We start from the raw sequence: 17,734 nt of genomic DNA on the forward strand, positions 1-17,734 counted from the left end.
GCTTCAGGCAATGGGCATGGCAGTACAGTCAATAAGGGGATTGTGTCGCTGGAGCCAAGAGAATCCCAATACCACGGGAACCTGAGGAGACTTAATTAAAAAATATATATTTCACCTTTATTTAACTAGTCAAGTCAGTTAAGAACAAATTCTTATTTACAATGATGGCCTACCGGGGAACAGTGGGTTAACTGCCTTGTTCAGCGGCAGAACAACATATTTTTCTACCATCCAGAAACCTTCCGGTTACTGGCCCAATGCTCTAACCACTAGGCTACATGCCACCCCAATAATTAGCATGAATTGGATAGCCTCGCTGTGGTTCCCCTGACACTCGTAGGTTGATAGGAGTGGTATTGTGGGTGACCCAGCCTATAGAGCGCACATCCAGCGCTCTAACATCCATGGGAATGGAGAGGGGCTGAGTGGGGATGCCCAGCTCGGACACCAGGGTAGCGTCCATAAAACTCTCATCGGCCCCAGAGTCGATGAGTCCCCGGAGAGATTTTGACTGGTTCCCCCACAGCAAGATGGCATGGAAAGGGTGTGAGTAAGGGGAGAGTAAATGTTCTCCGTATGGCCCACCAGACTACTTGCCCCCTACTGGTGAGCCTGGTCTTTTACTGGACATGAGGACACGAAATTAACAGTAGTGCCGCAATACAGGCAACTCTTCGTGTGAAGCCGGTGTAGACATTCAGCTGGGAACAGCCTATCTCTGCCTAGTTGCATTGGCTGAGGAAGAGGTAATTCGACAAACTTCGGAGACAGGCAACGGAGACGTTGGGACTTCCGGGAGGCAATGTGGAATCCTTGGGCGGGCGAGTGGAATCAAACCCCCTCTCCTTCCTGCATTCCCGTAGCCGCCCATCGATGGTCAATGGTCAAGGATGGTCAAGGCAATGAGCGAGTCGAGATCCGTCGGTAGTTCCCGGGCTGCTAGTTTGTCCATAACCTCCTCCGATACTCCTTGCAGGAACGTGTCGAACAGCAATTCCGGTTTCCAGACACTCTCAGATGCCAACAAACGGAAAAAGTCTGTCACACTACAGGAGTCTTGCCAAGGCTGGTGTAACTTCCGGGCAGCCACTCTCCCGGACAATTGAGTATCAAAAACCTTCTTCACCTCCGCCACAAACTTTTCCAGACTGAAGCATATGGCCGACTGCTGTTCCCAAATGGCCATAGCCCAGGCAAGAGCACTCCCGGACCTCAGCGTGATGAAGTACACTATCTTTGAGAGGTCCAAGGGGAAGGAGGAGGGCTGTAGCTCAATGATGAGAGAACTCTGCGCAAGAAACGCTCAACAGGTTCCTGACTCTCCAGCGAAGCGGGGCTCTCGGGAAGCCGGGTGGCCAGGGAGGCCGTGCTGCTAACAGCCAGGTTACTGAGGAGATGGGAGGTTACCGTTGTGGTGGGCTACCTGACAAACAACCAGCAGAATTGCTCCAGCAAAGTGTCCAACGCGCCAAGGTCTGGAACCCATCCACAAGAACACGAAGCAACTCTTGGTGGCTCCTTGGGAGGAAACAGCGTTGCAGAGGTGGTCCAAGTCTGCTGGGTTCATCATGGCCAGTTCAGAGTGGTGTGACAAGGTACAGAACAACAGGCAGGGCAGGTAGTAGAACGGTCAAAAAACAGGAAATCTAGATATAGGAACTAGAGACAGAAGGGAGCACGGGTGAAAACGTTGGTATGCTTGATGAAACAAAACTAACTGGCAACAGACAAACAGAGAACACAAGTATAAATATACTGGGGATAATGTGGAAGATGGGTGACACCTGGAGTGGGGTAGAGACAAGCACAAAGACAGGTGAAACAGATCAGGGTGTGGCATATTTATATGCTTTCTGTTTTTCACTGTTTGCAGCAAAGAAATGTGCTTCTTGGGGGATCATAGAGTATTGTACTGTCCTGTCCTGTACTGTGCTCTACTGCTCTCCTATTTTCTTCTTTCCTTTGTTTTGAGTGCTAGCTAAAGACAATAGATCGCAGTTACACTCAATCACAGTGTTGTGCTAATAACTCATAGTGTTATAGGTTATTGTCTTTACATATAACATAAGTTATATCAAGCTAAATCATGATTCAGCAATCTGACTGATCATTCAATGTCTTATTGTATTTTTCACTTACAGGAAATTGAGTTTTTAAGTGAAAACTTTTAGTGTGGCTGGTCCATGTGAAGGGTGTTTAAAGTGGAACAGACAACATTTTAACTACTTTGCAGATATGAAACTAACAGACAATCATAATATCAGTCAAAAATATCAAATTCCCAGTTTATGGTTCAGAAACAAACATTATAAGAGGTTTTAAATAGGTTCTATTTGACTCAAAATTCCATGATGTACAGTAAGGCATTGTTGGCAGAATATATGGATTCAGTTCATTGCATGATTAATATAATTAAGCAATACATTTCTTGTAGTTATATTGCTATTGTGTTGTAAATCACAGCTGGCCTGGCACATTGCTGCCTCCACCCATTCGGGATGCACTGTTTCAGTTTAAATGACTCAATATTTTGAACTTAAACAGATGACTAAGGCTGGAAATGTCAATACAATCAAACTAGCAAGGGCAATGATCACCAGTCAGTCATAACGTTGTTAATAGGCCAGTGCACATGTCAGACACAAGGCCCGCTGGGCCGCATAGGACACACAAGCGAATATAAATAAGTCAACAGTTAAGTCATCTACTTTATGAAATTACAGCCTGATGTGCACACATTGGTGAATTAAACTGAAATTGCATTGCATTTGAGCAGTAGCCTAGGCTGGCTATTCAACTACAATACATTTTGAATGCACCATACATCAATGCTGCGTTCAACCGCACTGGTGATCCAGGCAGTGCCCCCCCCCAAAAAAATCTCTCTTTTGTTAATATAAATGTTAAAATGCTATATACAGCATCTTATGTGTTTGGACAATTCATGGACACTGCAGTAAATAAAACCTCATAAAAACATCTGTCTTGTCCAGGACCGGACTCTAAACAGGTCAGTGCGCCATAGCCAATCAGAGCTACAGTAGGTATATATGCAAATTAGCCATTTGTCACATGGGACATCATTCACTTTGAACTGGACTGTGTGATTACAGGCAGTAGCAACAGCACAACTTTAGATCATCAGAACACATTCACCAAAAGCAACCAAATACACCTGAATGGGTTTCTGCAAATATTTTAACACCACGGAAGTGCTCTTACATTGTGAATCTTCACAGTCCTATTGATCAAACAACCATGAAAAGGCAGGCTCTCTCTCCCTCAGTTGCATATGCACATCAGCAACAAAAAGATCAACAACTAATGCTAGCCAGAGCGAGATGAGATAAAATATAATACGGGAACATTAGATTAACCCTCTAAACCTTTTTCAGCTAGCTTTGGCCATCAACATTGCACTGATAAACAATGGAGAATAGTAGCCGGACGCTTTCCCACTCTATATTGCTATATAATCTTCACAAATGCCATTCCTAAACATTCGATGAATATATGAAAATGGGAAAATGACCATGTCTAAGTGCTCGCTTGTCAGAAAATGTTTTTTTATTTTTTATTTTAAAAAAGGTTTCATATTATTCCTGGGGGTGTATATGAACATATTTTAATAAGGTTTCATGTTGCTAAAACACTGTCAGTTCCACTTTAACAGCGGTTGTGTTCTATCCCTCTGCTGTCCCAGACTCACTGACCCCAGAGATGGAGAGTGACCGCAGCACTGGAAGAACAGATGCTGAGAGGGCAATACAAGGTACATGAACCTGATATCTCGCACTCTCTTCTCTCTCCTCTCTCTCTGAGCATTAGTGTTAACTCTGCCTGCTGTTGAAGTGTACAGCTTGCCATCTGGGCCACAGCACTGGGGGGGGGGGACATTAATCACTTGTTTGTTTGCCTTGTGGGGTCTTGGATATGAAGTGGAGGGTGGTGATAACCTCTGAAGACTGCATCCCAGTCTGTTTGTTTGCCTTGTGGAGTCTTGGATATGAAGTGGAGGGTGGTGATAACCTCTGAAGACTGCATCCCAGTCTGTTTGTTTGCCTTGTGGAGTCTTGGATATGAAGTGGAGGGTGGTGATAACCTCTGAAGACTGCATCCCAGTCTGTTTGTTTGCCTTGTGGGGTCTTGGATATGAAGTGGAGGGTGGTGATAACCTCTGAAAACTGCATCCCAGTCTGTTTGTTTGCCTTGTGGGGTCTTGGATATGAAGTGGAGGGTGGTGATAACCTCTGAAGACTGCATCCCAGTCTGTTTGTTTGCCTTGTGGGGTCTTGGATATGAAGTGGAGGGTGGTGATAACTGGGACTGCATCCCAGTCTGTTTGTTTGCCTTGTGGGGTCTTGGATATGAAGTGGAGGGTGGTGATAACCTCTGAAGACTGCATCCCAGTCTGTTTGTTTGCCTTGTGGGGTCTTGGATATGAAGTGGAGTGTGGTGATAACCTCTGAAGACTGCATCCCAGTCTGTTTGTTTGCCTTGTGGGGTCTTGGATATGAAGTGGAGGGTGGTGATAACCTCTGAAGACTGCATCCCAGTCTGTTTGTTTGTTTGCCTTGTGGGGTCTTGGATATGAAGTGGAGGGTGGTGATAACCTCTGAAGACTGCATCCCAGTCTGTTTGTTTGCCTTGTGGGGTCTTGGATATGAAGTGGAGGGTGGTGATAACCTCTGAAGACTGCATCCCAAATTACACTTATTTCCTATGTACTGTATGCCCCATCTATTGCACTGCTTTTGACCAGGGCAGAGAACAGTTTCCCATTTACAATGGTGCCCTGAGGACAACAATTAAGCAACAACAAAAATATAAAACAATGCAAGAGAGCTATAAATACATGACATTAGGTTATTACAACAAGTTAGAATAATCAATTGAAACAGTTGCACACTTCAGTAAACTCAATCATTTGTTTTGTGAGGTATAACTGCTGTGCATTAAAACTAAATGCGGATAGTGGAGACAAGTGGGACCTGAAGAGTTAACCAACCCTGCGAACGGGTTTGGTGTCTCATATGTTTATATTTCAACAGGGAAGTGAGGTATGTTGTAGGCTTGTGGAGCAGAGCTTTGTAAACAAGAAGGGAGTAATGAAGTGATCTACGGGATTTTAGTGCGGTCCAGCCGACCTTCTGATACAGGTTGCAGTGATGAGTATTAAAACTATCACCTGTCATAAAGGGAAGGGGGCTATGGTAGATGGCCTCCGAAGGTTTATGAGTAGTAGAATCTGCATTCTGTTAAATGGTGTCACCATAGTCAAAAACTTTACAATCTGCTTCTTGGTGTTCATTTCTAAAAAATATTTTTAAAAAGCCCACTTTAAATCTTAACTTTTTAACTAGCTCATCAGAATGTTTTTTAAACGTTAGATCTTTATCAATCCAAATTTTCATAGGCAGGAACCCGCTCGCGAGAGAACCCTCCAATGACTGAATGTGTAGCCCATCTGAGACATTTTTCAGTGAATTAGAGAACAACATATATTTAGTTTTGCCAGTATTAAGTACACGTTTTAAATCAATAAGGACTTTCTGTAATGTAACAAAATCAGATTGCAGCTGTAACATAGCTTGGTTAGTCGGTGCGATGGCTTACATAACCGTATCATCTGCATACAGATGAATATTACAGCATTTAATACATAGACCAATATTATTTATATAAATAGTAACGAGATAGTAACTAGAACATGTCCCAAAATCATCCCGTGTCACATGCATGTAGTTCCACATCTTTAATAAAGTGAAACCTTCACACAAAAACAGGTAAACAGAAACTGAACGTGACGCAACCGTGGCACACACAAACACACACAGAAAATAAATAATTACCCACAAAAACAGGTGGGAAAGGCTGCCTAAGTATGATTCCCAATCAGAGGCAACGATAGACAGCTGTCTCTGATTGGGAACCATACCCGGCCAACAAGGAAACAGACAAACTAGAATGCCCACCCAAATCACACCCTGACCTAACCAAATAGAGAAATAAAAAGTATCTCTAAGGTCAGGGCGTGACACCCTGTGGTACACCTTTTATAATATTGAGTAAACTAGACTTGACACAATCAGAAAACACAGGTTGTGTCCTGTTGGTCAAGTAGTTCTTAAACCATTTGCTAGACTCCCTATCCATTCCCATTTCAGACAGTTTTTTAATGAGTAGGGAATGGTCAACGGTGAGAAGTTAAAACCAGATTGATGCATGTTTAGAATAGAGTGAGAAGTTAAAACCAGATTGATGCATGTTTAGAATAGAGTGAGAAGTTAAAACCAGATTGATGCATGTTTAGAATAGAGTGAGAAGTTAAAACCAGATTGGTGCATGTTTAGAATAGAGTGAGAAGTTAAAACCAGATTGATGCATGTTTAGAATAGAGTGAGAAGTTAAAACCAGATTGGTGCATGTTTAGAATAGAGTGAGAAGTTAAAACCAGATTGATGCATGTTTAGAATAGAGTGAGAAGTTAAAACCAGATTGGTGCATGTTTAGAATAAAGTGAGAAGTTAAAAAAAAGTCTCAGCTGGGAGTTGATCAGGGATTATAATACCTTGGTTGGGCAAAATAACTAGGAGATTGTAGGGAATATGGTGCAATTTGGGGTCACAACACCTCTCACTTCTTTATTAGTATCATTACGTCTTCCTCTAATAATCCCCAAAAATGTCTCTCCCACCCTTCCTTCCCACCTCTTCCTAACATCACCGCTTTATCACTGACAGAGGTCTCAATTTCCCCTGGAAAATAGGAAGATTACACACTATGATACCAGGAACTAGACAAAAGCTTCAGGGGACCATGACACAATATCCTGAGAACGTCCTAAAAATTTGCTCAGGACGTCCCCGGGACAAACCCGGGAACTACATTAAACATCCAGGGAACAATGACAGAATGTCCCAAGAACGTTCAGGGGACCTTCAGGGGACCATGACACGTACCTGGCACAAACTGGGAACTATAAAAAGTTAGCCCAGAGAACGATCCCTTGGGATCATCACACAATGTCCTACCTAAGGACTAATAAAATGTATGTCCTTGATAACGTCCTAAAAGCGTCCTGACATGGTCCTGGGAACTTACAGGGAACTAGACAAATGTCCCTCAGAGAACGTTTCCTTGGGACCATCACACAATGTCCTAAGGACTAGTACATGTATGTCCTAAAAAGGTCCAGACATTGGTCCTTAGTGATGTCCTGGTAACTTACAGTGAACTAGACAAGGTTTCTCAGAGAACGTTTCCTTGGTACCATCCCTCAACGTTCTTAGATCTTTTCAAGAACGTCAATAGGATAACTTCACGCCGAAACCCTTAAAGGACCTAATGGGAACGTTAGGACGTCCCGTTTGCTGGGAAGTCTTACTTTTTTTTTAACCATAAATGGTCGCCAATGGCAGTATTCTGACCTAATAAACCACACATTGTTTATTAAAGATATACATTTTTGATGTGTAGATGAGGCATCAAAATTACTCTTGAAGTATTTGCAGAATTTGGAAGGGAAACGGTGGGGTATATTAGGTCAGAAAGTTGCCTTTGACAGCCATTTATGGTAAAAAGTAAGATAGATGATTTCAATAGAATTTGACAGTTTTCTTACCACAGATGTTTTGCTACCATTGAAGCACAATGTTCCATTTTTTTCCAGATTTCCATAAATATTTCCTACAAACTTCAAATTTACAATATTCATAATCAGAGCCTTATTAGCCTTTGAGGGGTAAATCAAATGCTTGGGTCTCACAGGGTTAAAATTATATTTTTGTCAAATAATAAATAATAAGCGAACAAATTGAGAATTTGTACCGTAAGGAGGGAGGATTCTTGCTTAATGAAATGCCATTCAGTCAGTGGAGAGATGCGAAAAGGGCGGCTGTCCCAAAAAAGGAAAACCAAATGTCAGAATTTGACTAAAAATATTCACTTTTGGATAGAGAATATTTATAGCCCCCCATGTGATGCTAAATTAGTATATTTAGCAGCCTTAATTTGAAATTAGAAGAATTAAGATTGACATTGAAGAGCTCTTTATAGTTGAATTGTTAAATGGATTGTTAACTTTTCAAACATCCTTATTATATTACAGTACAATTTTCTTTGTATGTGATCAAAGAAATAGTCATTGCCATGTACCAACTATTGCCATGGTAGATTGACAGTGTCATAGACAATAAACATACATGTTTTCTCTAATGTTACAACTTGGCAAAGTAGCAGATGCCTTTCTGACTGTAGCTATGAAGCATCATTTCTTCGGCTCACAATGCCAGTGATCATGGCCTTAAAGAATAGACATAGGAGAAGGTTGAGTTAACATGGAACAATGTGTGCTTTTGTTCAATTAGAGAAGCATTTGTCTGCCACCCATGTCTCCTCTGCTCTCCCCTCCTCTGCCAACAGCCTAGTAAACCGTAATTACCCTCAAATGGCAAAAAATGATGTTGATAAATTACACAAGCAAAGAAAACGCGTAAAAAACACCCAAGCCTATCACACGCATAAAAGCCAAGAGAAATGTATGTTATATTTTCAACACACAGCTCAGGCTAGGGCGAGAGAGAGCGAGAAAACAAATTAACGAGAGCATAATTTTTAAGGTAACTAATTATTTCTATTTGTCTTTTGTCACACTTCTCTAATTCTGCGATATTAACACAGTCTGTGTTTATTAATTGCTTTTGCAGTGCTTTTGAATCGGTTCCAAGAGGCAGTTCTGGCCGTTGTAGCAGCTACCAGACAGCCATGCTACTGGGACTGCAGCTCTCGCCTGAATATCTTCCCCAGTATCTCTTCTCTGGTTCCAACCTGTTTGCCCTTCGATGTGTTGGGCAAGTTAACATGACCCTGCGCTGAGAGATAAAGTTCTTTGTTGCGAGATTAAACATCAAAACAGTTCATGTAAAATAAAAATTAAATGAATGAATGTCACTGAAGCAAAAAAAATGAAAAAAGCCCTTTAATTGTCTTCATAAAATATTTGCATGAGCTACATTTGCATAATGTAAATGTATTAATTAATCTTTCAAAGGGAATTTTATGCTGAGAGAAGCCCAAAAAGCATTGTTTTATTCAGCATCTAATGAAATATTTATCCCCTTTAATGAACTTTTCATCTTGATTTCATTATACAAATGGCTAAAGTTTTTACATATTTTAATGAGTCTTTCATCAATATTTCTCACTCAAAAATGGAAATCAGTATGTTTCAACATTTGCACTAATATTGCAAACTGGAGGCGGTGTAAGTTGATTAAAACAGAACAAACATGCAGGGAGTTCCACCAATTTGTTTGCCCAAATTGAAAATGGTGTCTACAATTTCCAAGAGAACCTTATGTCAAAAATAAATTTCTTAATTCTCTCCTGATCGTTTTATTTTCCCTGAGCAATGTGATGTTTTGCACACTACTATGCCTGATGCGTTACTTCACAACTTATCAAAAGTGATAATCAGCCACACTTTCACCTCCCCATACCATTCACACAATTCCCTATAAACAGCTGTGACAGTGAAGCCGATCAGACAGAAAGGCAGAGAAAGGTGGCATAGCATTTCATCCACCATGGATGTGTCTACTCTCCTCCCCATCCAACCCCCTCCAACCACCACCACCTTCCTCTCTTCCCTTTATTTTTAGCCCTTTGCATTTACACTGTAATGGCTTTTACACATAACTCTGCAGTGTTGCTTGAATAGAGGCGGCCAGAGTGCAATACCTTGGAGACCCACGGCAGGTTCAGATAATTAGCCCCTGTGTTTGTCTTTCCACTCCACCTCCCCACAACAAGCCTTTGTTCTTTTTCCACCCAGCTTTTCATACACATACATACAGCACACTGATGCATCGACGACAGAAGGCAAGGGATTTAGGTACACGGTGCAGTGATGGATGCTCTCCTATCATAAAGTGTTGTATCATTGGTTGTGAGATTTAGGATATTAGTGAGTGAGAACATGTACTCATCAAAATGTTTATGGAGGAAGGTTTCATCATATTATATTGCATTTTCCATATAGAATTGAGAGGCTCCTCTGATTCATATATGGCTCAAAATATTGCCAGTGTGCCATGGGCCTTAAGAGGCCAAAGGTTAAATGGTCCAATAGTGAGATTACAGAAGATCAATGAATGTGAGTCTCTTCAAAGCCTATAACAAACGTACCATTTTCTACTAGATGTCACTCTATGTCTCGGACCTCACATTGTGTCATATCTGACTGCCAGGCAGCAACACATCGCTCTCCTCAAGCTGTCGCTGCTTTAAGTCTCTCGGTGTGCTTTTCTAAATTTAATTATTTAGGTTCACTGCCAGAGAGAAGAAAGGGCTGCTTAAGGCACAGTAATGCAGCGCAGAGGAAATACGGGGGTAATAAATGTCAAACATGCTCCTGAGCTGCGCCTAACAGATGCTTTTACCAGCCCCGCGTCAGAGGCAGCTCCGCTCGCTCAGGCGTACCACTCAGAGACGAGTGTTCTTTGAAAATGGACAAAGCTCGTTAGGTTGCAGGTGTCTAGCTATAGCATCAGAGAAGAATGGCTCTGCCTTTTTCAATAAACACTTTTTATTGAATATCCGAAACATACAATATACTTGCAGTGAAGCCACTCAACAACTACATCATACCAGTCATCCAACAGACTCCCATTCAGAGTGACACACAGAAGTGTCATGACGTTGGCCTGGGGGGTAGGTTTATGACTGTCATAAATACCGCTTCCCCCCTTTTCTTCTCTCTACCCTACTGAGGTTACATTTGCAAAACCCTTGGTTAACATAGAGATTCTGGGAATATCAGAAGGTGGGGGGAAATGAACTGTATTCTGGCTATCCGATCAATTGAACATATGCGGTGGTACTTAATGGATATGATGTCAGTTCGGTTGTCATCTGAGACATTCTCATCAATGATAAGATGACATCAACTCTACAGTGGAAAGTCTACACATCAGAGTTATCGGATTCACATGGAATTGTTGTTCAATTTAATTGTTTGAATATTAAATTATTCGTGATGGGATGAAATGTGATTTTTAGCTTCTAAAATGTGAGATTTGGGTTTTCATAAGATAGGGCTCTGCTCAATCAGTGGCCCGCCCATGTGAAGGGACATGGGCTATAAAACTTTTCTTATTTATTTATAATAATTTTTTTTAGCCCTTTTTCTCCCCAATTTTGTGGTATCCAATTGTTTAGTAGCTACTATCTTGTCTCGTCGCTACAACTCCCATACGGGCTCGGGAGAGATGAAGGTTGAAAGTCATGCGTCCTCCGATACACAACCCAACCAAGCCGCACTGCTTATTTAACACAGCGCCTTCCAACCCGGAAGCTAGGCGCACCAATGTGTTGGAGGAAACACCGTGCACCTTGGCAACCTTGGTTAGCGCGCATTGCACCCAGCCCGCCACAGGAGTCGCTGGTGCGCGATGAGACAAGGATTTCCCTACCGGCCAAACCCTCCCTAACCCGGGCGACGCTAGGCCAATTGTGCGTCGCCCCACGGACCTCCCGGTCGCGGCCGGTTACGACAGGGCCTGGACGCGAACCCAGAGTCTCTGCTGGCACAGCGAGCGCTGCAGTACAGCGCCCTTAACCACTGCGCCAGCTATAAAACCTTTCAAACACGCACTCCTCTCCCTTCCTATATAAGCCCTTGATGACAATATAACCTCCTGTTCCGAGGACGTGAGGATGACGGTCCTATGTCAGAATGGTTCAGATAATAACTACAGAACCAAGCCAACATCAGCGTGAGCTTTGGTTGCGAATGGTATGAACTTTGAAATCTTATTCACTACAGAAGTGATACCTCCTAGCCGTTGAGTTAGCAACAGCAGATGCAACGAGTGTTAGGAAGGAACAGACAGAGTATCCCGTCTATCACCCATCGACGTTACTACAATGTAGCCAATTGACAACCAGAGACATTCTTCAAAGGACTCGGTTGGGCAACACGGCCTTCCATCTATCACCAACCTACCGAAGCGCAGCTCAGAGTAAATATTCATTGCATTTTCCTTTTCCAAATGGGCGGTAATTTAGAATGCATAAGATACTGTATTTACGATAGCACAGCTTCGGCCTTTCTTCCTCAGTCTTCCCGCTCCTTCACTCAAACCCAGCCCCTTTTCTTTCTGTAACAAGCTCTCATATCTGTTCCGCCCACTAGGGACGTTTTCCTTTATGACGTCATTTGTAATCAAGTTATGATTTAATTATGTGTATATGTAATTCTGTGTGATTAGTTAGGTATTTAGTAAATAAATTATTAAACCCAATTTTGTATTGCTGATTCAAATTGTTAGCCAGGGTTCGTGCAGATAACCAAGAATTTACAACTTTCAGATGAGACTAAGTTAAGATGACGATTAATATAGACTGCTATTGATGTAAAATTCAACTAGGTCTTTAAGATTATTTTGTGGTACCCGACTCTCTAGTTAATTACATTTACGTGATTAGCTCAATCAGGTAATATTAATTACGGAGAAATGATTTTATAGAATAGCATGTCATTTCACTTAATCCGGCAAAGCCAAAGACACGACAGAAGCATCCAGGGTCAATACCCTGCTCAAGGGCACGTTGACAGATCTCCCACAAGGCCAAAAAACGTGAACCCGAACCCTCCAAGATCCCCTACACAGTTCCCCAATAGCTGTCCCTCGACACCCCCCCCCCACCCGCAAGAAGAAAAAATAATAATAATTCCACCCCCTAAAAAAATGCACCAACAACCAAGAGAATGAATTAAAGAGAAAAAAAACAAGAAAACAGAACCAAGAGAATGAACTAAAGCGAAAAAAGACAAGAAAAACAGAACCAAGAGAATGAACTAAAGAGAAAAAAGACAAGAAAAACAGAACCAAGAGAATGAACTAAAGCGAAAAAAGACAAGAAAAACAGAACCAAGAGAATGAACTAAAGAGAAAAAAGACAAGAAAAACAGAACCAAGAGAATGAACTAAAGAGAAAAAAGACAAGAAAAACAGAACCAAGAGAATGAACTAAAGAGAAAAAAAGACAAGAAAAACAGAACCAAGAGAATGAACTAAAGCGAAAAAAGACAAGAAAAACAGAACCAAGAGAATGAACTAAAGCGAAAAAAGACAAGAAAAACAGAACCAAGAGAATGAACTAAAGAGAAAAAAGACAAGAAAAACAGAACCAAGAGAATGAACTAAAGAGAAAAAAGACAAGAAAAACAGAACCAAGAGAATGAACTAAAAAGAAAATAGACAAGAAAAACAGAACCAAGAGAATGAACTAAAGAGAAAAAAGACAAGAAAAACAGAACCAAGAGAATGAACTAAAGAGAAAAAAGACAAGAAAAACAGAACCAAGAGAATGAACTAAAGAGAAAAAAGACAAGAAAAACAGAACCAAGAGAATGAACTAAAGAGAAAAAAGACAAGAAAAACAGAACCAAGAGAATGAACTAAAGAGAAAAAAGACAAGAAAAACAGAACCAAGAGAATGAACTACAGAGAAAAAAGACAAGAAAAACAACAAACAACAATGCATTTTCTTTTTTAATAAACACAATTAAAATAAATGTAAAACAAAGGACATCAAGGACAACTAAAATTATAACAGCAATGCCAACTGTATATGTTTGTGTGCATGTCTGGCACTATTGCATGTAAGTGTGTGTTCTTGTACTGTATGTGTTTATTTGAATGAGAGTGTGTGTATATGCATGTGTACAAACACCTGCACGGCATCAGCCTCAGGCAAACCGGCATTAGTTGTAAAAACACTGCCCCTCAGTTTTTTTTCACTTTTATCTTTGACCATCATTCTATCTCCCGCACAGCAACTCCAATTCCACATCCCAACCCTCAGCTTCTCTCAGCCCATCCCTCCTATCTCTGCTGGCCACCCTCTTTGGGTTTTTACGCAACACCTATGGTTCAATAAACACTCCTTCCATACAGGAAGTGTCATGTGTAAAACTCTTCATGAGTGCAATATTATTTTCAAACAAGCGTGTCAGGTGAGATGTATTTAACACATCTGACGTGCAATTGTCAGGTAGACAGCGTTGGATATGGGCAGTTCCTTGTACGATTTGTCAGGTAGACAGCGTAGGATATGGGCAGTTCCTTGTACGATTTGTCAGGTAGACAGCGTTGGATATGGGCAGTTCCTTGTACGATTTGTCAGGTAGACAGCGTAGGATATGGGCAGTTCCTTGTACGATTTGTCAGGTAGACAGCGTTGGATATGGGCAGTTCCTTGTACGATTTGTCAGGTAGACAGCGTAGGATATGGGCAGTTCCTTGTACGATTTGCCTTTTGTCGAAGATGAAATGTGTAGACAGTTGTATCGACCTGGTTTTATTTCACTATTTCAATGCATGAGACAGACAAACACTGGCATAAGGAGTCTCTTCAACTGCTGCTGCTCGATTCCACAGTTTGATCCAACAGATGATGCAAATCATTCGTGCAACAATTATAGACTTAACTTTGTAGGATAAACAATATTAATATCTGTTGTTAAATCTACAGTTGTGAGTGATGATATGCTTGAGTAACTTAGAGCAAATAGGGACATTGGAAGAGTATTGGATAAAAGTAGGCCTATTCCATGTGTATTGGAAGTTCTCAGATCAGATTTTTTGATGTTTTCAAGATTTTGTCAAATCAGAACACACCTCTTCAAACATTTCATGTAACATTATTATTCAGTTAGGTTATTGTGGGAAAGCATCACGCACGCTAGCAACCACACTGGTTGTGTTTTTGGCGACTCTCAGGACAAAGCTTAACCCCAAATTTCAAGGTTGAGTCAGCATGGCCAGTACGCTATTGGCTAATCCCTCTCTACTGTGTCCTTTCTTTCAGATGGAAGACTGTTCTTGAAAACCACAGTGATGTACTGATAAGAAGATGATGAGCTAAAGAAGAGAAACAATCTGACGGAGATTGTCAAGAGCCCAGGTGGATTTCGTAGCAGAAACAGGTCACACTGCGTGTACTGTAGCAGTTCAATGGAAGTGTGTTTGGCCAAACACCGGAAAAGGGTTGTGTCTGAATGTAGAAACTCTTTTTCTCACAGATATCAACATTACATAGTCGCTAAAGCAGGTTTTGATTAATTGAGGTTGGTTGTTTAAAAAAATCAATAATTGCACAGTAAAAATGTACCAAGGGGTACACTGTTGGTAATATCGCAAAGAAATTCACAGCACTGAAGATTTTTTATACTGTATTTCAACCAGCGACAAAGCTTTGAACATGATCAGACTCAGAGGTTGTGTTTTGTATTTCAAGTTTAATTCCGAGATGTAAACAAAATCTATATAACGCTTGGAAAGAACCTCTGTGATTTTTTTTATTTATCCGTATGTTGATCAAAAGAGACGACTGAGATTTGATTTGAATGTTTTCTAAATTAGAAGAAAATACAATAAAGTTTCCTTTTTACCATTGTTGTATATACCAGAACTGATGATAATGACACACTAACTCACTCTATCAAAAGCTGAGTTGATTAATATGGTATGTGTATATAAAGTTAAGAGGTGGTATTGTGTATGCAGTAGATCTATTAGGAAGACAATACCGACATTCATATGAATTTAGTTTGTTTTTGTTTCATTTCTGAACCATCATTCTTTCAAATAGCTGCCATTTTGGTGAAAAAGCATGCAGGCATGTAAATGTTTGTCCTGGAATTATGATATTTAATAAATCCTATATTATGCTGAACAAATACGTAGGGTTGATTCACTTAAGCCCAACTGATTTTGAAAATGTACTCGAACATTTTGCTTTTAAATAAATAACTTTGGCTGTCAATGGTAACCCTTTGCAACAGTTAGTATCACTTTTTATTGAAACACTTGGGGCCACTTTCCCAGACACATAACCATAATCCATTTAAAATGAAAATCCTTTTTAGTCCAGGATAAGGTTTCATCTTTTGTTCCTAATGTGTGGCTGTTCATTTGTTACATGGACTGGTGATAATCGCATATTAACACTAGTTAATGAATCTCCTCATTTAAGCCAATTTATTCAGAAGTCAAATTAACAGTTTAATTCCAAAACACTATATGCAGTGACTTCTGAAATTATTCAGAACCCTTGACTTTTTCCAAGTATTTTTAGGTTACAGCTTTATTCTAAAATGTATTTATTTTAAAATTCCCCCTCATCAATCTACACACAATAACCCATAATGACAAAGCAAAAAAAATGTTTTTTTTAATGTTTGCTAATTTAGTTATTTTTAAAAACACTGAAATATTACATTTGCATAAGTATTCAGACCCTTTACTCAGTACTTTGTTGAAGCACCTTTGGCAGCGATTAAAGCCTTGAGTCTTCTTGGGTATGACTCCACAAGCTTGGCACACCTGTATTTGGGGAATGTTCCTCCCATTCTTCTCTGCAGATCCTCTCAAGCTCTGTCAGGTTGGATGGGGAGCGTTGGTGTACAACTATGTTCAGGTCTCTCCAGAGATGTTCGGTCGGGTTCATGTCCGGCTCTGGCTAGGCCACTCAAGGCCATTCAGAGACTTGTCTCAAAGCCACTCCTGCGTTGTCTTGGCTGTGTGCTTCGGGTCGTTGTCCTGTTGGAAGGTGAACCTTCACCCCAGTCTGAGGTCCTGAGCGCTCTGGAGCAGGTTTTCATCAAGGATCTCTCTGTACTTCATCTTTGCCTCGATCCTGACTAGTCTCCCAGTCCCTGCCTCTGAAAAACATCCCCACAGCATGATGCTGCCACCACCATGCTTCACCGTAGGAATGGTGCCAGGTTTTCTCCAGAAGTGACGCTTGGAATTCAGGCTTGGTTTCATTAGACCAGAGAATGTTGTTTCTCATGGTCTGAGAGTCTTTAGGTGTCTTTTGGCAAACTCCAAGTGGGCTTTCATGTGCTTTTTACTGAGGAGTGGCTTCCGTTGTTGTCACTCTACCATAAAGGCATGATTAGTGGAGTGCTGCAGAGATGGTTGTCCTTCTGGAAGGTTCTCCTATCTCCACAGAGGAACTCTAGAGCTCTGTCAGAGTGATCATTGGGTTCTTGGTCACATCCTGACCAAGACCCTTCTCCCCCGATTGCTCAGTTTGGCCAGGCGGCCAGCTCTAAGAAGAGTCTTGGTGGTTCCAAACTTCTTTCATTTAAGAATGATGGAGGTCACCGTGTTCTTGGGGACCTTCAATGCTGCAGAAATGTTTTGGTACCCTTCCCCAGATCTGTGCCTCAACACAATCCTGTCTCGGAGCTCTACGGACGATTCCTTCGACCTCGTGGCTTGGTTTCTGCTCTGACATGCACTGTTAACTGTGGGACCTTATATAGACAGTTGTGTGCCTGTCCAAATCATGTCCAATCATGATTTGGAAAGGCACTACAACTGGAGTCCAATCAAGTTGTAGAAAGATCTCAAGGATCATCAATGGAAACAGGATGCACGTGAACTCAATTTTGAGTCTCATAACAAAGGGTCTGAATACATATGTAAATAAGATATTTCTGCTATGTGTTTTTTATTAATTTGCACACATTTCTAAAAACCTGTTTTCACTATGTCATAATCGGGTATTGTACGTAGATTGCTAAGGATTTTTATTTATTTAATTAATTGTAGAATAAGGCTGTAACTTATCAAAATGTGGAAAAGGTCAAGGGGTTTGAATATTTTCAGAAGGCACTGTATATATAATTTTTCAGAAATGTTTGTAAATGAACTTT

At 41.0% G+C, this 17,734-nt stretch overlaps 1 protein-coding gene across 2 annotated transcripts in view; it reads left to right on the plus strand.

Annotated features, from left to right (window-relative positions):
- dachd (dachshund d) overlaps window positions 1-16,206 on the plus strand; it is a 317,668-nt gene extending 301,462 nt beyond the window's left edge. For both annotated transcript variants that reach the window (XM_042306339.1, XM_024388635.2), the window contains exons 10-11: window positions 3,704-3,772; window positions 14,878-16,206. In XM_042306339.1, coding sequence (XP_042162273.1) covers window positions 3,704-3,772; window positions 14,878-14,915 — 107 coding nt within the window. In that variant the 3' untranslated portion in view covers window positions 14,916-16,206. The remainder of the gene's footprint in view (window positions 1-3,703; window positions 3,773-14,877) is intronic.
- Window positions 16,207-17,734: the final 1,528 nt, after the last annotated feature.

Source organism: Oncorhynchus tshawytscha, linkage group LG26 (assembly GCF_018296145.1).
Source record: "Oncorhynchus tshawytscha isolate Ot180627B linkage group LG26, Otsh_v2.0, whole genome shotgun sequence".
Classification (NCBI taxonomy): Eukaryota; Metazoa; Chordata; class Actinopteri; order Salmoniformes; family Salmonidae; genus Oncorhynchus; species Oncorhynchus tshawytscha.